Here is a 24846-nt window from a genome sequence, read left to right on the forward strand (position 1 = left end):
GCATATTGTTAAAGTAAAACGTCGTTTTATTTGTTTTATTAGAAACATTGCACAGAGAGGCAGGGCTTTTCACAAGCACGTGTGAGCCCGTGCCTCCTGGAGGGTTAGTGTCTCTGGATACGCTGTTAGGAGCTTTGGCACAGCCAAGCACAGCTGCCGAGAGGGGCATGCACAGCGCAGGGCAGCAAACTGCAGCAGGGCTCTGGCAGGGAAAGGGCAACTCAAGGGTAGCTAGGAAATTCAGGTTTTCTAGGATTACAGTAAAATGAAGAGCAAAAAAGGCATTTCTCTGGACTTGGGTTTCTTCCATCACAGTTTTCAGTCCTCTCCACCACACAGGTTCAGCAGTGCCCTCTGGTAATCCCCTTTTGTGTCTTGCTGTAAAGCAAGGAAAGAAGAATACAAAATACATGTCAGGAAACAGCCATAAAATGGGTAAGCATATGAATTATATTCTAAACCTGTGGGACAGTCTGTGATTCACATTGAAGCCTTCTCAGCCTGGAGGAGACTATCTTGACTGAATTTTACTTATGTGTGAAGTGAAATTATTTAATCATTCTTAATAATTTAATCATTCTTAATAATATAAATGCAAGGCCAAGAAGAGAGAAATGTGGGTATGAAAAAAGAGTAACACAACAAAGGGAAGCTGAAGGACTTGATTCTGCTCTGTCTCACTGACCACTGCAAAAATCATGCACCAAGGGCACAATTTAAAAAAGTTGCTAATAATCTACAATTGACACCTTCAGGAAAAGATTCCAGGTTAAGATTTTGACTCAGCTTCATCTACACAAGGAATAATATAGCATAGGCTATTGTGAGGGTGAAGATAAGCTCTGAAACAGATTCACAAGCTCTTTACTTATGGCCCAAGTTAGACAAAACCTAGCACCTGTAGCTCCTGTCCAATCACAGAAATGGACAAAAGTCACTAGCTAAGGAGCCTTCTCCTTGAGCACTGAAATGGAGTATCAATTTAGATGTTCTATTTTCATTCAGCAATCACAGAACAATTGTCTCTTCTTTTGATCTGAGGATAGGGACTGGTGAGCAGAGTTCTCTTTCAGAACACATCAGTTGATTGCACAAAGCCCACATACACTGTCAAGTGGCTGACAGGAACTGTACCAGCTGTAGACTGTGAAGATAAAAGTGGGTTTTCCCACAGTACATAAATAATACAGTATTCTCTCTGTGGCCACTAACACACCTCCCATGAATTCTAGTGGTACCACGAATCCAATGAAGACAGCTGCAAAGGCCCATGATATAAAAGCAAAGATGAAAAACTTGCCTGGATGAAATAATAGAGAGATTTTCCATATTTCCTCTTGAATTCACTCTTGATTTTCAGCATGTCAACCTCGCAGCGGGACACCATAATCCTGATCAGGACCTTGTCCCGGGTCCCCTTGCCCTACAAGCACACACACGTTTAGAGCTGCAATAGCTGAAATGTTACCATTAATTAATGGTGAGACAGCAAACTACAGGCAACCAAGATGAGCAATAAAAGATAAAATGAATCATATCTTCTAATGAAGATCATTATTATGATGCAAGAATCTGAGCATGAATGTACCTGTCTCATCAGCAGTGTTTAACCAACCTGCAGTCACAAATTTAGCTTAGACTGTAAGCAGCACTTTTGGTTCACCAGCTCTTCCTGGAACCACCTAATGCCTCTCACCAGGTGTTTCTCTTTATTCCTTTTTCTTCACAAAATATTTTGAGGCCAATTTAATATCTTATTTTGGTATTCAATAAACAGCTTCTTCTGCTATCAGCTCTTGGTTACATGCAAAAGATGTGTCTAACTTTGCTAAATTATAATCATCTGGTCTAATAAAGATCTTTATAATGAAACTCTTTCCTACATTTCCCTATACCAGAGAAATCTGAACAGATAATCCAGGCTGGTAAGGGTTAAAGAATGCTTTTGAACAATATTAAGTAATTTATTCATATGCCAGTCACATTTCATGTGAACAGAAGTTTCTAACAATGACAACAAAAAAAAATAGTAGAGAGAAAAACCAGTCTTTCCTACCTTCATGGAATCATACAGTCTGTCTGCAAAATACAGCTGCTTGTTCTGAATGCACTGGACTGAAGAGAGAACAAGAATAGTTAAATATCCTGCCCATCCACAGGACACAGAATACTGCAGCCATTTTTAAAGATATGATAAGTAGTCAAAATAAGCTTTTCAGCAAAAGTTCCTCCAAAAAGGGGACACAGAGAAAATATTTTCCCTGACATGCTACTTAGAAGTCATTTGGTTTAGCTCATGACTGAACCACAGATGCTCACATTCTTAGGAAGGGTTTCCTTCCATGAAAATGCCATAATTTCAGAATTGTATAATTGCAGAATGCTGGCCCTCCTCCACAGCTCCCAATTCATGGTTTCACTTCTAGAAGCAATCTCTCCTCTGGAACACTCCTTGTATACTTATCCATGAGAAGCCTCCTTTTCAAGGCTGAGCTCTGTCTATACTCTATTTGCACTAGACAGTTCTCAGGTCACCCTGTCTGAAATGGATTTTTCCCTTAAAGAACTCCCTCTTAAACACAGTGACATCCTTGTCATCTTCACCTCATGGCACAGTATCAGTCTTACACCCTGCCTCCCTATTTCAGAGAATTCAGTGTCAAATCAGCTCTTCAATTAGCCCCTACCACCCTCACTGCCTGCCTGTCTCCTCCTCTCACACACACATGCTGTTTTCTCTCCAGCCTAGGTGGGTACTGAACCATTTCAACCTTTTTGTTTGCCTGGGGAAACAAACATTAAGCCCCTCTGTCAAATAAAAGTGGAACTAACAGCAGATCACAACACACATTCATTTGAATTTTAACTGGAAAGCAAAGTTTACATCTTGCAGAGGGCAAAAGTAAGCTTCTTCTCAGTATCTGCAATATCCAAAAATACACCAGTGGATCCAACAACACCAGCATGCCCAGCTAATTTCTCATCCAGCAGGGTGAATCTAGGTCCTACTTTATCATGATACATTGCAAGAGCCCTGAAAAGATCCCACATAAGGACAGTCTTTACTTCAGGGTAACTTACCAAGATTAAGGAAGGCATTCTCCAAATCTCCCTTAACCTCCTTCTTGATGCTCTCCAGCATATCATATGGGCTGTAGCTCTTGTACCTCTCAAACACTAGCACAGAAAAGAAAGTAGGTGAAATCAAAACCAGACTAAGAACTGGCAGAAACAACCAACCACAGCATGAACACAGACACAGGAATGTAGAGACACATGATTAATAAATATCCATGCAAGTCCTTCTGAGAATCTCATCTTAAATACAAGCAGAAGTTTGTAAAAGTCCCATGCTGTGGCCTTTTTGTTTTCCTTGAACACCTCCATAATCTGGGAAAACACCATCTTAATCCTGTACGGGTATTTTTTGAAACAACAGTGATTTAAACTCTGAGAAGTCTTCAAATGGCTTTTCTCATGTGCTGCTTTCCAGCAGTACCACAGCTGCTTTTGGGTCTTCACTGGCAGATGTAAGCACATGATATAGCTGAGCTACCCTGGCACAGAGGTAAAAGCCACAGGGCTTCTCGAGGTATCCTGCATCCATATTTTCTAGGTTTGCAACATCTTTGTTTTCAGGTATGTGACATATAACTGAGCATTTACCTGTGTAAAAAAGAGCTGTACACACTTAAAATGTGAGATCAACACATGCACAGAAATAACTAGATTTAAAAAAAAAAATTAAGACCTTGGACATGAATTAAGATTTATGAGATCTCCTATGTTTTTGAGTGCTTTTCACAATAATTTCAATACATAGGACAAAATCATTACCATTTTATTATAACTTTCTCTTACAGGAAAAAAAATTCTGTCTCTTGAATAGTACCTTTCTGCAGGTGGGGAACACTTCTTTCAGTCATAATGTTGATCCACTTGGGGACATCAGTTCCCTTTCTCTTCACACCAGCATCATAGAGGTCCTGGGGTTAGAAAGAAAAAGAAAATCACAAAAAATCAGGAGTTGCACAAGAAGCCATTGCAAATGTAGACAATTTTCTAATTGGAAAAACAAGCACTACTGGAACTGTGTCTGTGGGAGAAACATACAGGGACACGTGGTTGAGCAGGTCACCAGGACAACATTTAAGGATCTAAATCTGACACTAAGACTAATTGCTTTGTATTCACCTCTGGCTACAGCTTTACTCTGTATTTAGCTCTGTTTACCTCAGCAGAACTGCTCTTGACAGATGCAGATGTAACAAACAAGCACTCATAACCACTAAGCTCACTGCAATGGATGCATTTCCTTTTGTTAAAGGCTCTGTCTCTTCATTTATCTAAAAGAAATACCAGAGAGCTTCTGTATACTGGATAAATAGTCTGTGAAAATTGGTCCCTGAAGGCATCAGGACTGCAAGTGGCAGATTCACCATGCAAACATTACTGTGCAGGACAATCTGAAATGCACACACCTACTTCACAAATGCTCTCCACTTCCATGTTAATGTTCAATATCCCCCAAAGCCTGACCAACTGGAGATATTTCATGATCACTACCAGCACTTACCCTGGCGTCTTGGTCAATCAGCTCGTAATCAATCACAGAGGTATCTTCACACCTTTTGCCCTTCAAACAAGATATCAGTATTTTAGAAAGGTTTCTATTAAAGTAAGCTGTTTGCTATGCATATATTCAGGTTTTTTTCTTTTTTTTAACCTGAATTTGCTAAATGAGTAACTGCACACTCCACCCCATTACAAAGCTAATGCTGTAACTGCTGCATTTCTGTTAAAATACTTTGCCCTTCAACATTTGAATATTTTTTTTCCCCCCAAAGGTTGATGAAAATACAGGGGAATTTAAGAGTGCATTTAAACCCAATAGTTTCACTGGCAGCCACCCCTGAGGCACATTGGAGAAAGTGGGAAACTGAACAGCCCTACCTTGGCCAGGGCAACCATGAGCTTGCGGAAGTCACCAGATGTGTCTGATATGATGTCCTTTTCCAGCTCTGTCTTGTACACTAGGAAACAAAGAGTTCTTTTCAGGCAAAGGGTAGCTCACAAACACTCCTTTACAAGAAAAAGGGCTGCTAATCACTGTGTTTTATGCACATAAACAGCTACAGTCTAAGTCAGGTGTGGGGGACAATGAAAACGAGCCCACGCTTGCCTACATCAAACCCAGCATTGCTACCAGCTAGTCATGAGGTCCATGCAATCAGTGTCTCATGGAAAGCTTACCAAAATTTTCATTTAGACACAACTTGTATTAGTAGCAAATAGCCTTCAGTCTGTTTGCTATCAGGCAACAAGATGCAACTATATAAATCACACAAATATCCAGAACACCAGTACAAAACAGCAGAGAACCAAAGCAGATTTGCGTTTGATTTCTAATAATGAAATTCACACTGAGGGGAATTTATCCAAGTGATTTAGTGTAAAAGACATAGTACACGGAAACTTGCAAAGTAAACTCACTTTCCCTGTAGACTCTGTTGATTTCACTGAGCTCCTGGTTTGTTCTGGAGCAGATGATTTCAATGAGTGTGTCTTCATCAGTCCCCAGCCCCTGCAACACAAACAAGGCTCACTTAGGAGCTAGCAATGAACAGCAATGCTTAAATGGTTAAAAACATTTTATGGACATCTCTTCCCCACTGTAACAGTTCAGGGATATTTTTTGCCAGCTGCTCCTGAGAAAAAAACAGATGGAATATTTCTAGTGGCTTAGAGATTTGTAGATGTTCTCTCTGGGCAATGTGCATCTGCTTTGAGTGGCAGTGACAGTGGCCTCCTCACCAGCACAACTGGAGAAGGTCTGCTTATCATGGCCTGTGTGATTGTTTTTCTATCCACTGGGAGCACAGGAAGAAACTCCAGTCTTATCCTCCTGTTAGGATGCTTTTTGTTAAGCCCATCTGTAAGAGAATGTCACTTTGCAGGCAAAAATGGGCATAGTTTTCCAGAGGATTTCAAGAGAAGTAACATCCTGGGAAAACATCTCATCCTGCAGTCTTGAATGTGTGGAAAATGGAGGCCATTATGTGGCAAAATACCCTTTGGGTAAAATGTCCCCCTTGAAGGGGCAAGAAAGTGGGACAAACCAAAAAATAAAAAAAAAAAGTAAAAGAGAGGTAAACCCCAGTAATTTTATTAATATGACTTAAAGCTAAGAGAACTAGGAGAGCTTTCTACACAATGGCTCTAATAAGCATCTGGGAAAAAATGAAGACTAGCAACATATATAATTTTCTAAATATTGTTGAAATATTTTCAAGAATGTGTAATAGAAAAATAATTAACTCCTCAGTGATAACTTTGCTTTCCTCAAGCAAACAAATGATGCCAAAATCATAGCTTGTAATGCTCTCTGTATCAAGCCAAACTTAAGCTCAGGCAAATTCAGAGCATTGAGAGGTTTTGCTAATTCAGACCAGGTCAGGAGTAATGGGAACTCCTTGGAATCTGGGAAAAGCAACCCATGGAGAGCATAGAATATTCTACATTTGGGACTAGCGTGAGGAAATTGCTTGGTCTTTAATCCCAAACCCCAGACTAGTCTGAGTCACAATAAATTATGGATAGGCTGTACTCAGACCAGGAGAGGGCAGCATCTGATTACTCAAACAGGGCATTTGGCCCACAGTTGAAGAGTTACCACCTCCATAGTGGGTTGGTTTTTTGGGTTTGGGGGTTTAAGGAGTTTTTTTGGGGGGGGGGTCAGGGTAGTGTGTGTGTTTATGTGGTGGAGAGGGTGGTTTTGTTTTCTTATTTGTTCATTAACTCCTTTTTAATCATCTGGAGAAGTAAATTAATTAGTATTATTGACATGTTCTAAATTTCAGACATAACTTAGTACTTGTCTTTTATTCTTAAAAAAAGAACTAACTTGAACAAGAACATCCAGAATGTAAGTGATGATGAGATAATTATAACTACAATTTCCCAGCAAAGGTGACTCTCTTGAGAGAGGCATGAGCCCCTCTCAAGTCTTGTTTCAGAGCCTGCAGAGCAGATGTTTCTTTCTGCAGAGACTGCTTTTGATGCCCCATCTTCCTCGTCTTCTACACGGGGCAGCTCTGGTACAGGATGTTCTTTCCAGATCAGTGATATGACCCAGTAACTGGAAATTACTGTCTGAACCCATCAATACCAGCAGAGGATCTGATGGCTCCTGCTAACAGCTGCTCTCTTAAAGGTTTCTCATACTATGAAGCTGTGCATTGTTTGTAAGAGCAGGCAGCAAAGCAGCCAGGCTGCTACTCCTGAGCTGACAAGAATGACTTTTTCCTTAAAGAGAGGATTTAAATAAGAGTTTCAAAACTAAATATTTCCATGATTTGTCTAATTTTTGAAGCCTTGCAGTTGGATATTTAAACTGTAGCACTAAAAAACCAAAATATCAGTTTGAAAAGGATGGCCCTGGATATGAAGTCCATGTTCTTTCCTGAGACAGTGACATCAGATCATCAATGTTAAATTTCAAAGCTTATTTACCTTCATGGCAGCTTTCAATTCAGAGGCATCATACTGTGCTGGTGTCTTCAGCAAGCCCAAGATCACTGCCTCCAAATGACCTGAGAGAGCAGACTTGAGTGCTGCAGAAAGTTCCTGTAAAATAGATGGGACGATGGAAGAAAAGAAATTAAAGCTCACTTCTGATCTCCAGAGAACTTAACCTGCAGGGCCTTAAGTCTCCAAGCCTGCAGCAGTGTTTCTTACACAGCTGACAAGAAAACAGAAACATAAAGAGCTTTCTGGCTGTGAAAGCCTAAGAAAGAAATTAGGGCAAAGGAATTTTTTCCTAATCCTCTGAAAATAAGAAGAAGTGCACCAGTGTCTGGCACAGTGCAGACACATCTAAACAGCTTCACTCCAGTCCTGAAGCACTGATGCCTTGCTGGAGCTAATAAGCACAGATGGATCTGAGTTTGTCTCACTGTGGTCACTGCTGCTCCATCACACTCCCACAGTTTTCCCAGCAGCACTGTATTTTATGTGGTTTTCCTCTTATCCCAGCCCTTTACTAGCTAAGACATTGGAAAATTGACTGCACACTTATTCCACTGGAAGGCCCAGCTCCCAAACAGCTAGGTGAGGAGATAAAAAATCATCCCTGAGCACTCAAAAATTGTGCCTCTCTTCAAGGAAACTATCAGAAGATTGCAGCCCAAATCCCTATGCTTAATTGCCAGTCAGCCCTAGAAAAAGAAACAGTCAGGGATGTTCACTGCAGAGGATGCAAACCTGCAGCAAACACTCAGATCCTCTTAAGGGTTTCAGATGCAACTTGAATTATGCTAGTATCAGCTTCACTGTGGTAGTATATCAAACCAGGACAGTTACAAAGCTGAAATCCCCAGGATCAAGTCTGGGGTTCACACAGATCCATGAATTCCCTAAGCTGGTAGCATTCAGAAGGGAATTGCTGCATCTCAATTGCTGGTTTCTCACTAACAATCACTGAGCTGGAGAGGCAGAGGAAAAGGGGGGAGGGAAAGTGACTTCAGCTGAATTACAGAGAAGTTTGTGCCAGAGAGATAATGAACCAAGGCATTTAGTAATTTCCAGAGTCACCCACTTAACCCAGGGCACTAATTTATGCCAATACTGAATGCACCTTCTGCATGGACTGACCAAGGGAGGGAATGGGGGTTTGGGGCATCTGGCTGCTTTAGACCTAGAAACAACCACTCCATGTGGGATACAATGCTCCAGCCTTTATTTGGGTGAAAATGGGTTCCTCAGAACTGCCACAGGAAAACCAGCACATATCTCTGTAATAAATTTTAAGGAACAAGTTGCCCAGAGAAGTTGTGGCTGACTTATTGCTGGAAATGTTTAAAAGGCCAGGCCAGGATGGGGCTTTGAGCAACCTGATCTAGTGGAAGGTGTCCATCTCAGGCACCTACAGTCCCTTCCAACCTAAACCAAGAGTTTCCATCAGACACTGCTCATCCCAAAGGAATTTAAAGAGAGGTAGACTATGTGACATTTAAAAATTATGATCTACTGATAGGTCCTGCAACACACAAAGCAAGCAGCCTAGTACAGCACAACACATTGCCAACAAAATCTGCACAACTGCTGGCAAAGAGAACCATCAGACACTGTCCCTAGAAGATATACCTACATGTCTTTTCATATCCCACTTCCTCCTCTCGTGTTTATCTGAGTGGTTCCTACTGCACATTTCCATTGTTTATACGATTGTTTTATTCTTTGGCACTTGTTAAACTTCTGATAAATTCAGTTTGTTCTTGGGTCACAGCAAGGGAAAAAAGTGAGAGAGAAACATGAAAAAAGTTGCAGATTTTCTTGACTGTGCATTTTCGTGGTCATGCAGAACATTTAACAAAGCTTTAAGTGACACATTTCATCCATTTCTGTGCAGATTGTCCCAGTGTCCCCAGGGCAGGATGTGCAGGCCTGTGCACACATGCTCGTGTCCAACCTGGTTGTGCCTCTGCATGTGCCTCTATCAGTCATGCAGAACTCCCAAAACTTAACTCTACATTTACATTTGGGCTCAGATGAGTATTCTGGGATGCTACTTGAGGACTACCATTTGGGGTCTGGCAAACCTGGAAGAGATACATTCATCATACTCTGAACTCGAGATAAAGTTTCCTCTTTTTCACCGGCATAAAACTTCAAATATGATAAGATTCTCAAAACTTCAAAAGAGAAGAGCTCTTGCCTCCCAGACAGCAAGACTCATTTTGCAGAATTCTGCACACATCTTTCAGATTTCTCTCCATCAATGGATCAGTACCTAAGGTATTTCTGCCAGGATAATTTTTAATGACAGTTCAACTCATTACATCACTATTCCACAGCTGCAGTGCTCATAGCACAAATGACTGCAGTGCTTTCTCAGCTAAGCTACCTGTGTGAACAGAAACAGAACACTTTCCTTATGCTGAGTTGTCTAAACAAAATAAACAAAAAATCCAACACCCCCCAAAAATTATAAACCAATCAAAAGAAAAAAAATCAATCCCCTAAAGCACCTCTCTTTCATTCTCTCCTTTAAATGGAGGCACTTCATGCCAGTGACTTCTCAGTATTTTTAGCAGATTTCACCAGGGAATCCTGTGGATCCCAAGGTGATTTCTGAAGGTGCTAGGAAACCACCATCTCCAAGAGATTGCAGTCACAATTGTGCACATTCAATATATTTCAAAGTTCTACCAGTCCTAAACTGTGACAGCATGGACAAAGTACATGCATCTTGAATTTTAGTGAAAAGACAAACCCTGAAAAATCTAACTGTCCACAAGAAAAATAGCCAATAGTTACTATTTCTTCATGTTTTCCTACCTTTTTGGTTCTCCTCTGGTAGGCAAAAGCAATGTCCTGCCTCTGTTCATTGCTGCGGTTTGTCAGGATGTTGATGATGGTGACCTCATCCACACCTACAAAGACACAAGACAGAAAGTTAGAGAAGCTTTCCTGTCCCTGTTCCTGTATCAGGATGCTCCCCAACACTCCAACAGAGCACATGTGCTGTCTGCAGCAGAGCTCAGCAGCTCTCACTAGTTAGTGTTTATCCTGTCCTGGCTGTGGGAAAAGCCACCAATTGGAGTCCAGACCTTGGGTGGGATGCAGATCTTTGGACACATCTCAAAGTCTGGTTTGTGACCAGCTTTGCCACCCTGCCTTGTGCATCACTTACGTGTCTGTGCACTAGTTCTCAAGCTCTCAGAATTCTGCAAAAAGTTGCTCATGAACACAGACTTTAAAACTTGTACTTACTAAAGCCTATCCTGTCATCCATTTCAGTGGAATTTTTTCAATTAAGACTTCTTGATAAAGCAGTTATATTTTCTGCTTAAGCCATTTAATCCATCACTCCAAACATGGACATGGGAAAATAAACCAGTATATTTAATTCAGTATGTTTCAGAGGCTCAAAAGACAGAAGGGATTTTTGACACTGGAAGAATTAAGTATTTGCTACTTCTTTTTGAAATCACTGAAGATGCATGCTGAGCTGTAACTGGCACACCTAGAGGATGTGGATGCTCAAACTCCCAACTTATCTTTTAAGAAAGTGAACTGCACATCAGTGAAGGTTTACTTTCAAGGGAACCATTCCAAATCCATGCACTTCAGTGCAACTCTCAGCTTTTGAAGCAAACAGGTGGCTCTAATCTAGAGGTCAGAACAAGCCCAGATCTTCACCTGGGCTCTCTGTTTAATGAAAGTGTTATGAATCCCTTCTTTCACACTTGCACACGCGTCAGTGTAAAAGATGATTTCTTCATCAAAAACCCCACAAAGTAAGGACTGGATCAGTAGCTACTAGCAGAACTCAGATCCCTGCCAGAATCCAGCTCCATTTCTTTTCCCTATTACCCAAAGTAACCTGAAACAAAGAACTGCAACAGATGTTATAAAAATGAATCCTATACAGTAGGAATCTTGCAAAAAACCTTTTAGCCATTAGCTGCAGAGTCTAAAATTATCAGTTTAATCCAAAAATTCTCTCTCTTTCTTCACCACATTTTTCATGATGAAATCCTACATTTGGTAGCCTCCTGTCCCTAGCTTGTGCTGAGGCAGACCTACATCAGTCCTCTTATTCACACAAGCTGGGCCTGCAAATGATGCCATAAGGTCCTGGAAAGCATAACGTGTCTAAGTTACAAACTCTGACTTGCAAACAGGCTGACTGCACATTTCAGCCATAATCTACTCCTGCACATTTTAAAGTGTTCCCACATTATAAAAGAAAACAAATTCTCCCTGTCCAGAACTGGCCACACACAGACATTGAGCCTTTCAGCTGTTGCAGGCTCACAGTACAAGCCAATGTCTTAGCTTTTTAATAAATTCTGAATTTAAAACATTCTTGGCATTCAAAAAAGCAAATGACATTTTCAAATTGTACCACAATTGCTTCAGATTAGAAGCCCACAAATGACTGACTGCATCCAAGTTTCTCATACAGATGCCATGGAAATATGAAGTTAACTCATGGCTCTGGCATTCAGTGGAAAGTCAGGGTTTGTACTTCATTCTCACTGGGGAATCATGCTGCACACACAGGATGCTGACTCACAGCTGCTGAGGTGGGGCACAGCAGGACAGCAGCTCCAACACTTTCCTTTGCTGTTTGCTAAAGTCTCTGAAAGCTTCAAGGCAATGAAACAGTTTATTTTCAAGTTTATTCTGGCTAGGCAGATCTTTATCCCTGCATTTCTATCAATGGGAAATGGAAAGAAAAATTCTGCTTAATAACAGCTTTTCTTGTTAAAGAGGCAAGTGGTGGCATTGGTAAGATCACAGTGTTGGAACTCAGTCAGCAAAAATGAGGAAATGAACATAAATGGGGTAAGAGGGAAAAATTTAGATAAAACAAGACCATAATTTCAGTTCTGCTATTTTGCTTAGCAAGGGTTCACCAAAGCCAAACCATGTTGCAATGAAATATTTCTTTAGTGACAGTTTTAATATTTGGAATATGTGACTGATGCATTTTGGTGGATTTCAGGCACTGCCCTCTCTCACCAACAAGTTTACTTCATAATCTTACAAACTCTATCAGAAGTTATGGGCACCTAAACAGAAGACCTTTCTCTAAGATTGAACTGACTGATTTACATGTCATCATTGTTTTAGCAATTTCTGGATGTAATGAATTTATTACAGATCTATGTTCTAAGCCCTTTCTTACAACAAACCTGTGCCTGAAGTCTGCCAGCCATGGAATAAAAAAGCATCCCATGAGTCCTCAATAGTAACAAATATTCACAACCTAATCTGACAAATTATTTAACAAGTACTTGAGACACATAAAATGTCAATGCTAGGAAATAATTCTGAAACAGAAAAGAGACACTTCAGCAGTTGTCTTTGCTACAAGAAAAAAAAAAAGAAAAGGAAATCTAACATAAGCTCTGTTAGTGCCCCTCTAGATAGTTTCTCCTGCTTAGGTTCATGTGCATCAGCTGATCTATACACAGAGCACACTAGAGCATTACACAGAAATTAAACAGCTTCTTGTCCTATGCAGCAAAAAGCCAACATTTACAAAGGACATGCCAAGGCACTAAATGAATTTGCTGCAGAAACACAAGAGCAAAAAAATGAAACTTAGCCGTGGCATTTATACCAAAAGGAAGAAGCCAGAACTGTACCAAGTTATTTGTATTATGCAACCTCTAGGTTGAACAATTGCTAACTACAAGGTTTTATATGACCTGGAGACATTTTTGCACATCTCCCTTCCTAGGCTGGTGGATATACATAAACCCCTGCAAAGGGCTGGACAATGCATTTGTGCAGTATAGTTTTTGCAGGTAGATCTAAGCCCAAATAAACACATCACAGTATTTCCCAGAGGTCCCCACAGATGAACACATGGCTTAGCAAACTCTGAGGAATTATCTGAAGAATTAATGCTGAAATATTGAGATATTACATAGAGCAGAACAGTCACACACTCTGCCCTAGAACTTTTCCTTAAACCAAATATACAGCTGTTGCTCAGGCAGTAAAATAAGTTTTGGCCATTTTACAGAAGAATCACTAAAATGGAGATTCATTACTCTAATTCTGGGAGTTTCCATTACCATATAATAATTACCACAGAATTATTTATAAGGCAACTCTCCCAATCTGGCCTGCCCTGATGGCAAACAGCAGACTTCAAGCTCTGTTTATATAAGGTATAGCCAGAGATAAGACTCCACAAGATATCACTTCCAAAGCAGTTCTATAACTTCCAAGAAATTGGAAAGACTGCTTTGGTTGAGTGTGAAATACAGGCCCATTAAAGCATGTACAGACCTCCATTTTCAACACAAGGAAAGCCCAAGGGCTTTATCTGAAGGGTTTATGAAGGGTTCAGATACCAGGTGTCCTTTATCCTGTAGAGAGTAAAGCCTCCCAAATGGTTCTTACATGCCCAGGTTTTGGTTTTTTTTTTTTTAATTTCCAACCACAAACCAGCTTGCATATATATTTACAACTCACCTCTCTCGCTGTTTTAACATGAACAAGTCATACTCCTCTTCACTCTGTGAGAACTTACATTGCTTATTTCTGCTTCCCACATTCAATGCAAACTAAATGCTAGAGAAATGGTGATACTTCTAGGAAAATGTGGATGTAGACAGTCTGTTCAATATGGGTGTTATATTTTGATAACTACTACTCAGATATTTCCCAGAATTATTTTAAAACTTGTTTTGCAGATAGCTCTTTACATCACTGCTCATAAAAACCAGTTCTTGTCTGGATGACTTGGAATTTTCATTGGAGGAAAACCCGACATATATTTTACAGAACTCACATTTTATCAAATATTCTGAATTAGTAGATGAAAATATCCTGGTCCAAAGCATTCAAAAAAGGGTCATAACACTCTCATACTTAATTCCCCACAAGAATACTTCCATTGTGAGATTCTTTAGGGTGGAAATCTGGTATCAAAACCATAAAGAGATTTTCCCCTTAAAGCCACCTTCCCAGAAGAAGTTCTGGGTAACAAACTAATAAGCAGAGAGAAGCTCAAGCCTACAAACATGCAGGTCCATGAGTAAGTTCCTTATTATTCCCTCAGAGAGTTGAAAATCATCTCTCTACTGAAATGTTTCCATGTAACTTAACTGCACTGCTTAATTTGCTGAGAGAAAGTGGAAAGAGAACTTGAGCTTGACCTTCCTGACTGGAAAAGCTTTTGTACTGCCTAGGAGATTGCAATTTCCTTTTGCGGTAATTAGCACCTTGAGAGTTCAAATGTGTAAGTTTGTACCTACCCTGAGAGTCTCATGGTGTACTTGAAATGTCTAGATTTGCCCTACAATCAGAGCTGCAAAAAATTATAAAGTCTGGACAAAACTCTACATATATACAAAGCATCTGCTGCAAAACCTGATTATAGATATAGATAGATAGAGAGATAGAGAGAGAGATAGATAGAGAGATAGATAGATAGAGAGATAGATATAACTCATCAGGGATTTTTTTTTAAAAACAAGAAACAATAAATTATTCAAAATCAGAAGCGAATCCACTCTAATAAGGAATTTCTCTAGTTAAATTAAGTAATCTTGTGAAAGAAAGCCTTGTGCTTCTTATGGAGGGGATATATTTTACATTTTATAGCAAGTCAAACACATTCTTTGCTGGCACTGATGGAAGACTTAGCATTTCTTTCTGATGAGAAATTGTTTGGCTTTTAAGGTTCTCTCTGACACGAAAGCAGAAGAGTTGCTGGTTCCAGCTACGCCCAGCTGCTGCTCCCTGGCCTGGAGCAAGAGTGGAAAGCGTGGCACTCCCTGTCCCAGGACAGGAGCACAGCCCCAGGAGTGTCCCAAGGCACCCCTGCAGGGCTGCACTCCACACTCCTGCTCTCCTGATGGTTTCCATGCACCCGAGGGAAGCCTGTCCAACAACCCAGCTCCGACAGGCTCACACTGCCCTGAAATACTGCACACTCATTTCAGATACTAGTTTTTGGGACCTTCTTTGACCCCAAATTAATACAAGAGGAATGATTATTTAGTTCAAAACTCAGGATAAAGATGTTCAAACCAGCCCTATGCCGGTGTCTGGAGAGCGGAAAGGAGGAAGAAATGTCCAAGCCAACAATCCAGTAGAAATCCATGATTCAGAGCCCACTGCCAAAGGAGCTGACACTTCATTCTCAAGTGGCAGAAAAGAAGAAGAATTTGAAGTACTGATGAATCAAAAGAGGAAAAAAAAAGTGATAACCTCAGCAACTCATGGCTGCAAACTTAAAAGCACATTCAGAGCATTCACTTAGAGGGTTCAAATTCTAACTTGGTCAAGATTTCAAGGAACCCAAGACCTCCCAAAGTAGGTATCCTTGAGGAAGGATATCAGAACGTTGGTGTTGAGAGCCAGCCTTGCTCTGGTTTTTGCAAGCCAGGCTTCTCCCTTGCCCCAGGGCCCACCTTTGGTCTTGATGGCCGTTTCCAGGGCCGCGGCGTCGCGGTCAGCGTCGAAGTTGGAGTAGGCCTTCACTGTGGCATACGCACTCGGAGGGAGAGAATGCTGCAGGGAGAAGAACAAAAACCACAAAAAAACCCTTCAGATTTCAATCTGAAACACATTGGTATTTAGCTCAATGTTTAAATGCAAGAACTACCAGCAGGTATCTGTGGAAATGGAATTCTCCTAAGAGCCACTGAAGCCTCTTCTCCTCATGTGTACTGCCAGAAATCCCCTCACAGCCATGCTTACAGAATATATACAGATAGATATTGTATTTATTGCAGCAAAAACCCATTGTATTTATTATAGCAAAATCCCAACACCTTCCAAGCTTACTCACTAAACATCAATATTCTAAAATCCAGAGTTTTCTGGCTAGATCTGAAGGAAAATTACTACAGGAAGGTAGTTTAGATTCGAAGTCAATATTTTACTTTTGATTACAGGCTACAGATAATAAAGAAAAAAGAATGAAATTGAAGATTAACAATGATAAAGTTAGAAAAAGTTTTGTGCACTGTCTCATGAACTTTAAATATAGCACACACACAAAAAATTCTATTTAAGGCCATAATTCTAGAAAGCAGAAGTTATTAATATTTTTAAAAAATTCTTGGCCTCCAGATCCTTGCTTTAAGCAGCATGAGGCTTGCAAAACCAAATGACATTTCAGATTACCACTGCCAAGAGTATGAGGACTTGCAGGTAAGCTCACTTACTAAACAGATGCAGCATTTTCCAAGTTACCAGATTTGATCAGCTGTTTATCATGGCCCTCTCTGAGGATTGGAGCTGCAAACAGAGGGTGACCAGAACAGAGACTGAACCCTTCTCAGCTGCTTCAGTGGGAGCTAACAGCTTGTGAGCACCTCCCAGCGGAGGGTTAAATTAAACCACAGATTCTCATACAAGTAGCTGGGTAATAATCACAAATCTCACTCTGCTGAGGTCAATTTAGAAACCTAAACCTCTGGCAGAGAGGTGTAGAGGTACTAGCACCTGAAATTGCCACAGCCATTTCCTAAGTGAATGAACAACTAAGCTTTCTTGGAAAAGATCCCCAGAAACTTTTGTTTCCATCTCTAACTCCAAAAGGAAGCTGGGTTAATGAAAAGAGCTAAGCTATCCTAATAGCCCTGGAAAATATTTTTACATGCAAATTTTTAAGAGGAGCACTTTGAACTAAGAAATTCCATGGTTTCTGACTAATTCTGACCCTATCCCTGTAGAGGTCATGCTGTTCTGTACAGATTCCTCTGGCAGCTGCCCCTGTGCCTTCTGCAGACAATCTGTTTTGTGCTGTGGAGATGGGAAGTCAAAAAAGCACCAGTAAACTGAATCCTTTTCTTTTGTCTCTTACCAGCAGTTCAGAGCAGCAAAGTGGCCCCAGTTTGGCCCAGAGCCACACCACAAAACACAGCCTTTGCTTTTAGTGGCAATGGAAACAGTAAATGGAGACATGCAATGCAGCCTCAGAGAAATCCGTGTGCCTGAGAGATTCCTGAGCCCGGCACCCCCATCCTGGGGCACTGTTCATTGACCTGCACTCTGCATCATCTCAAACAAGTCCCCTGGTGACCCCAGCAGAGCTGGGCATCTCTCCTTCCACCCAGCCCCAAGTTTTTGCTGAGTAATTTGGATGGAGTGGTTTACTGCAAGGATGATGCACACACTAACAAAACACACAGCATATTTGGTGGCCATTTCCCCTCTGTCCCTCCACCCAAGGCATGCACCAAGTCAGACTGAGTTTCCCTGACACCTGACAGGTCTGATCAGGGTGATTGCCTTTGAAAAACAGCCATTTCAATTCCAAGCTACTCAGTTACTCTGGTACACTGCTGTACCACAGTACTAGTACTCTGTGTTTTCAGACAAAGCTTTCAAACTGACTTTCCACTTAGTTCAGTACAAAATTCTTTTCAATGTGGCAGTAAAAGTCCAGATAATGTGCAAATGCACCACCTGTCTGGGCCAAACTAAAGCAGAGAAACTGGTTTTCTCCCTGTGCATTGAGTGGCTTCAGAGGTCCTCTACCTGCTTTACTTCCTCTGAGCTTGAGAAATTTAATCCTACTGGGAAACATGAGGGAGAAACAAATATCACTAACAGCTTCAGAGGCTTAATTTAACCTAAAACACCAGGACACCTAAGTATTCTGAGAATCTTTCTGTACTCTTGCAGAGAGGTGCAGAAGCTGGGAGCGTAGATCAAGGAAAGGAAAGGGGAAAGGGGAAAGGGGAAAAGGGGAAAAGGGGAAAAGGGAAAAGGGGAAAAGGGGAAAAGGGAAAAGGGAAAAGGGGGAAAAGGGGAAAAGGGGAAAAGGGGAAAAGGGGAAAAGGGGAAAAGGGGAAAAGGGGAAAAGGGGAAAAGGGGAAAGGGAGGCAGGCTGAGGCAATCAGGCCCTTCACCTTCACTCAAATCAGCTCCTGTACCACTGATGCAGAGCACAGCACAGCACTGGGGCTCAGCCACAACCATTCCATACCCTCAAGGTTGAAATTGTAAGAGAAAAATTGCTGGCCCAACTCTGTGTTTAACATCAGGTAATTTGCTAAACCACTGCTCAGAGGAACTGCTCTGATGCTGCAGAGCTACACAGGGCAGCTACTCAGTAATTCTGGATTCCAGCTCAGAGCACAAAGAGCTGCCTGAGCCTTCTGACACTGCAGCAGGATTTCTGAGGGAAATGCTCCATGGAACAGTATTCAAATCTGACTTTTGCAACTACTTGCAAGAATCACGGAAGAAGCATTTCTGCCCTTGAGAATAGATTGCTTAATTATTATTCCAAAAGTAATTCTCCATTGAAACTCACAACCATGAAAGCTGAAGACTTGACTGTTTTTGCACTACAAAACCAGTTTTACTGCTTACCTACAGTGCACTGGCCAGTTCTTTGCAACAGCTCTTCTACAAACATAGTCTGGTATAATTAATTTCACAATAAGTACCAAAAATTGGCAAAACATTTGCTTGTACTAAGCTCAGACCTGCAGCTACCAGCTGTAAGATTTATATGTGCAGCAAGTTCATTAAGAATGTGATGAAATAATGCATGGATAGGATTCACTTCCTCTTCAGTGACAATCACAGAACCACAAATCCATGGCATGATATGCTGACACCACAGTGGTACTCTACCATCTAGCTGCAACTGAAGAAATTAAACAAAGAATTTGGCTTTCTGGTATTTCAATAAAATTATAAACCAAGTGCAGATGTGGTGAAAAATCAAAGCTAAAACAGACAAAGTAAGTTTGAGAAAATAATTTTTTTCAAGAGCTAGTTTGGTTTTGGTGATAACCATTACAGGAATCAGATCCCCAATATTTTTGTTCTCATAATGTTCTCCATTTTTAACAGGAAAAAAAATCCGAGGGTATCAGCAAAAGCAAACTCATTTCCATCTTCTGTTCTCATCCTTAACTGACTTGTTCCTTTGGAAGGAAGAGGGACACAAATGCAGACATTTTTTGCCCTGTGATGTTTTTGATAAGGCCCAGCAGGAGGATACTGGATTAAATCATGTAACATCATTAAATCATGTAACTGTCCTGTGGTTTACAGCTGGTTTGTGGATGAAAACTGATCACTGCTGATGAGGTTTTTAGCCAATAAAAAGTTTAAGAGATGTGTGGAATCTTGTAAACTGTACAGCTCACTACAATTGTTGGTGCAGAGTCCTGTAAAAGGAACAAGAAGAGACATTTCAGTAAAACAAACTTTTTTTGCTTAGATAATTATACTTACATCTCCTTCAAGGCTGAGCTTGCTTAGAATTTCATGTACAGTGGACATCTTGAAAGAATGCTGGAGAAAGAGAAAAAAAAAGACAAAGAAGATTTAAATATATTTACAGTTCCATCAGTGTGTTCCACCAGTCCTGAGGCACTGCAGCACCTCAAGTGACACAGTCCAGTGGATCTGCTAATAACAAGCAGGAAAGAAGATTTAAGAGTTCCCAAGCCACACCACCATTAATAATGCAGCAACAAGAGGTCTTCATTCCATTGTACTATAAAAATTCCTTAAACGAGCATTTCTTCTGCATTTTAAATACTCAGAGGGGAATTTGAGAAATCTCTGCCTCAGAAACAGAGTTGCCTAAACTGACAACTCAGTACCAGGAAAATTACTCAGAAACATTATAGCTTGGTCCAGCTCAAAGTCAAAGAACAGCAACAAGCAGTAGCACTCACATGCCCAATTCCTCAAGTGCTCAGGAAATGCAGTGGAATTATTTCTTTTCTTGCAGGCATTTAACAAAACCATAACCCCATTTAATCTTTAACCCTGGATCTGGATCTTGTGGTTTTGTTGTAGCTCTCCAGGACAAACACCGCTTAGTAACACAATTATCAGAGATGAGGTAGTAAGGACCAAATTAAAATGGCAGCTCCAAAGAAGAGCCATTGTGGCAACTTAATATCAGTGCTCCGTTGCCATGACCTGGATAACATCTTCCTTGTAAATGCAAAAAACCAGGGGAAATCCCAACCCTGAGATGGGTTATATCCATGGCAGAAACAAACACTGATGTGATAAACTTATGTTACAACACTTTGCCTGTTTTAAACTCTGGATTCTGGTCAGGGAGCTTGCCAGAGCTGTATTGCTGTTTCAGTGGAAGGGTCTCTCAGCTAAGGAAAGCTTTTCCAAAGGTTGCAAGCCAGGGGCAATATTTAAAAGGCTTGATGCATTCCCCAAGCCCTGCTCTCAGATTTCTCTAGAGAAAGGACAGACACTGCTGCTCACACTGCTACCCAGGCACCCAGGATGGCACCTGCAGCAAACATTATTTGCCGTTAAATGAAAGCTTTTTTCCCAGCACCTGTACAGCCCAGCTGCAGAGAGCACCATCAAACAGGGAAAGGAGCTGGCTCAGGAGAGGACAGGAGTCCTCCAGTCCTTGATAATGGTGATCTGGTTAAAACTCTAGGAAAAAGTGTTTTGTTCTTGTTGTTTTGTTTGCTTGTTTGTTTAACTCCTGTAAGGAGAAAAGCAAAGAAATTTTTTGGCAAAAATAGCTAGTGCTACAAGAATAAAACAGCACCAAAATCACAGTACATTTGTAATGTAACTGCTGCTATCTCACATTTCCTCATTTAGAACACAGAAAGAGAATTTTCCATCTTCTGAAACAATCTAGGTTTAAGTAACAAAAGCAACTTGACTTCCAACAAAAAGTAGGATTCCAGGGGAAGAAAAGAGAGAACAAAATGACAGCCATGCACTGATATATTTGAGAATAAATGTTTTTTTCAGGGCTAAAATCCAACCCAGGCCTTTAAAGACCTGAAGTTGTAATAAGCTGTTACCAGCTGTTGGCATTACAAACCATGCTGGGTAGAGGGGACTCATATACATTCCTGAGTTATGAATTCCTGATGTTTACTCTCCATAAAATGAAGAGCCTGTGAGACCTTTGTACTCTGACAGTATTTCAACTATTACCAAAGATGAGCAACTGAAGTCCTTTAGTCTTGTCACAAAGAAAACACCAGTGAGAGCTGAAGCAAAGCAACTGCAGCATAACCTTTCACATGAAAAAAACCCAAATCACTGAACAGCTTTTTGCATGACTACTGTTTCTAAATCAATTAAAAACCACACTGAATCAGGTTTCTTGGAACAAAAGACTTGATCAGAGTCCAGGAACAGAACTAACACACCCTCACATAGAGCTGGAACTCCAGGTTCATATCACCAGGACACAACAATGCTATAGCAACTGACTGCCCATCAACAGCAAGCTGGCTGAAGAAAAAAAAAAAAGGGAGCTCTTGCAAGAATCTTTACAGAGAACGATTTTTTTACCCAGAGAACAAACACAGCTCTTGTCACACCCTGCTCTGCAAAGCACTCGTATTTGAGAACAGACTCTCGCTGTTCTCTGATGGACTGATTTTATCTGATGCAGCTTTGACAAGTCCTGGATGGGTTTGAACATGTAAAGAGAAAATACTTGCACCAGCCTGCTCTTCCTACACTGGAAAGGAATCAGGTTCTACCTTCCAGCTGTAAACTAATGCTTCAATACCTTAAGGCAAGTTTCTACAACCAATTTCTAAATGCACATTACACAATCCTCAATCATATTATTCTGCTAAAACAGATGGCATGTTTTGACCTCAGCTCTCCCAGAAGGCACTGGTTTACAGCTCTGTTACTACACTGGCCCAGTCTCTATTCACCAATTTATCCCTGAAACTTTTTGGTAAGGGAAGAACATGAGTTTAAAAGCAGCCCCATATCTTGATTTCCAGGGCCAGCTCACACACATTATGGAAAAACCCCCTGTGTTCCATGGAAAAGTTTCAGGTATGCACAAACAACTGCATTGCTCAATCAGCAGAATTAGCATTTTAAGAAGCATTTATTATACCACACAGAGATATGAGCAAAGGGTGTTCCCAGACATCTGAGCCAAGGAAACGGCATCCCCGGAATGAGAGAATGGAAACTCTTCCACTTGGAGCACATTTGTGTCCAAAAACTAGGGCAAGCCTGCTAACAGAGAGGAGGGAGAGTGAGGAAGACCTGCAGCATCTGCTGTAAATGAAACAAGGGCTCAAAATCATTCATATATTTACAGTGCTAAGCAGGAGTAGAAACAGGCCAGGCTGCATCTCCCCAGATCACCCAGTAAGGGTTAGCACATCACTTAAAGCCACTACTTGGAGCAAAAAAAAAAAAAAAAAAAAAAAAATCATCTTCTTTAAAGAAAAGCATTTCATAAACCCATTAAACTGCTCTACCACTAACTACTTGAACCATTTTCTTCCACAGACATTGCTAATAACTCAGGAAGTTCCATTGCAGGAAGATACCATGCACACACAAAACAAAGGACCTTTGTTTCTTCAACTCAAGTTATTCTCACTTTTGAGACTTTACAAGAAAACCTCTTTGGGGTTTTTGTTTTTTTGGTTCATCAAGGCAAACTACCAAAGACTGGCCAATGGAAACACCCACTAGGGCTGTTTATCGAAACCAGCTCTAGTAGCAGAAGGCACACATAAGGATAAATCGCTCAAGGGCACACTGGTTCCAGGAGCCTTTCACTCCTGCCCTGTCTGTCGGGGTCTGCAGCTCTGTGCACATATAGCATGGGAATATGAACATAAGAACTGATGTTAAACAGAAGTAAAGCTGCCACGTATAAGCACACAACCCTCTTCCTTCTGCATGACTGCGCTGAAATCATTTCACTTCTCTATCAGTTAAAATACCTGGCAACATTCCTGTGCCCTAGCTCCCCTCCTCACGGGAGGGGGAAGCGGTGTCCGAGCTGACTCACGGCCCCAAGGCAGCAGCGGGAGCGGCAGGGGGGGAGGCAGAGCCCCGCCCGGGCCGGGAGCGGGGAGGAGCCGGGGCTGCTCGGGGGGCGCTGCCCACCCTGCCCTGCCCTGCCCGGCCCTGCCGGGCCCTGCCTTCCCGCTGCCCTTTCCTGCCGCCCGTGCCAGCGGCCGCACCCCGGGCGAGAAGGGAAGGGAAGGGAAGGGAAGGGAAGGGAAGGGAAGGGGCCGCTGTCCCCGGCGGGCTCGGGGCTGCGCCGTGCCTGCGGAGCAATTCCAGCCTCGCCCCAGCTGAGTGAACACCAACAGCCAGCCTGGCCGGCCGGCACAGCTCCTCTGCAAGCCTCCGCACCGAGGAGCGAACTTACGGTACCATGGTCAACCCAGCGGAGCCTTTGTGTACCTTAACGACGAGCAGAAATCACTGTCTGGGGAAGTTTGGCGAACTTTGGGACAGGTTCCTCTTTCCTGAGCGCTGTCGCCACACCCAGAGTTGCTGCGGGGCGCACGAAGCTGCCCGAGGGCTGCCTCGCCCGCGGCCCCACCGTCCCAACGTGGAACCGAGCACGGAAAAGTAACGGGCGGGCAGGGCCGGAGGAAGGGGAGCCGGGCGCGGGAGGGCGGCAGCCAGCGCCCCGCTCCGCATCCTGCCCGCTCCGCATCCTGCCCGCTCCGCATCCTGCCCGCTCCGCTCCCCCCGCAGCAGCAGCGGCGGCTCCCGCAGCGCGACCCCCGCCCGCAGCCCGGCCCGGCCCCGCGGCGCTGCTGCCGCCCGGGGCTCACCTGTCTGGGGCGGGCAGGGCGGCTCTGGCGGCGGCTCGGGCGGCTCTGGCAGCAGCTGGGGCCCGCGGCAGCCCGGGCGGGGTTTTGTAGGGCCGGGCGGGTCCCTCCCGCCCGGCGCCCCCCCGGCACGGCGCTGACTCACCCGGCCGCGCCCGGCTCCGCCGCACGACGGGGACAGCGCCGGGGTGGGCGAGGGTAGGGCACAGCAGCCTCTCCCTCCGCACCCGTGCCCCGCCGGACGCCCGGGGCTAATCGAGGTTGTGGCGGCGCCGGGAGCAGCGCCCTGGGCTGCAGGGGTCGGGAGCAGCGCCCTGGGCTGCAGGGGTCGGGCTCAGCCCCCAGCCCCGCTTCCCCACCGGCCCGCTGGCCGCCCACCCTGCAGCTGCTGGGGCAGGACGCCCCGTTCGCCTCCCCCCGGCCCTGCCCCAGCGCTCCCGGGGCAGCAGGGGGTGTTTGCAGCCCCTGCTTTGGGTCACTCCGAGCAGCGCGGCTCTGGCAGCGCTGGGGCTCTCGGGGCACAGCACAGGGCCCGCACCTCGAACGCCCCCGGCAAGCCCCGGAGCGAGAGCTGCGCTCGTACACAGCAAAACACCATCGGTGTGCCAGGCGGGACCCAGGCTGCTCCCACCATCCCTGCAATGGGCAGGTGGGCACTCCCTGCTCCCACCATCCCTGCCGTGGGCAGGTGGGGCCCAGCCTGATTCCACCATCCCTGCAATGGGCAGGCGGGGCTCAGGCTGCTTCCCGCGAGCCGTGCTCAGAGTTCAGGGGTATCTGA

General features: G+C 43.0%; 1 protein-coding gene across 2 annotated transcripts; it reads right to left on the reverse strand.

Moving 5' to 3' along the window:
- Positions 1-5: 5 nt before the first annotated feature.
- ANXA2 (annexin A2) lies at positions 6-24128 on the reverse strand. Of its 2 annotated transcripts, none has more exons than XM_063169258.1 (13): positions 24069-24128; positions 19738-19797; positions 15945-16044; positions 10339-10433; positions 7513-7626; positions 5494-5584; positions 4954-5033; positions 4577-4636; positions 3893-3986; positions 3082-3177; positions 2057-2115; positions 1301-1423; positions 6-378 (listed from the first exon to the last, which is right to left on the reverse strand). In XM_063169258.1, exons 2-13 carry the CDS (start codon positions 19783-19785, stop codon positions 319-321), a joined length of 1020 nt encoding a protein of 339 aa, XP_063025328.1. In that variant the 5' UTR covers positions 19786-19797; positions 24069-24128; the 3' UTR covers positions 6-318. The 2 variants fall into 2 exon arrangements, with proteins under 2 accessions (XP_063025328.1, XP_063025327.1); XM_063169257.1 differs by lacking the exon at positions 24069-24128 and adding an exon at positions 23689-23739.
- Between the last annotated feature and the right edge of the window lie 718 nt (positions 24129-24846).

Source organism: Melospiza melodia, chromosome 15 (genome assembly GCF_035770615.1).
Source record: "Melospiza melodia melodia isolate bMelMel2 chromosome 15, bMelMel2.pri, whole genome shotgun sequence".
Classification (NCBI taxonomy): Eukaryota; Metazoa; Chordata; class Aves; order Passeriformes; family Passerellidae; genus Melospiza; species Melospiza melodia.

Coding starts and splice junctions, on each gene's coding strand:
- ANXA2 (XM_063169258.1), bottom strand. CDS start 19,785: ATGTCCACTGTACATGAAATTCTAAGCAAGCTCAGCCTTGAAGGAGAT. Junction 10,434..15,944: donor AACGGCCATCAAGACCAAAG/GTGGGCCCTGGG, acceptor GTGTCTTTGTAG/GTGTGGATGAGGTCACCATC. Junction 5,034..5,493: donor CAACAGAGTCTACAGGGAAA/GTGAGTTTACTT, acceptor TTTGTTTCCTAG/TGTACAAGACAGAGCTGGAA.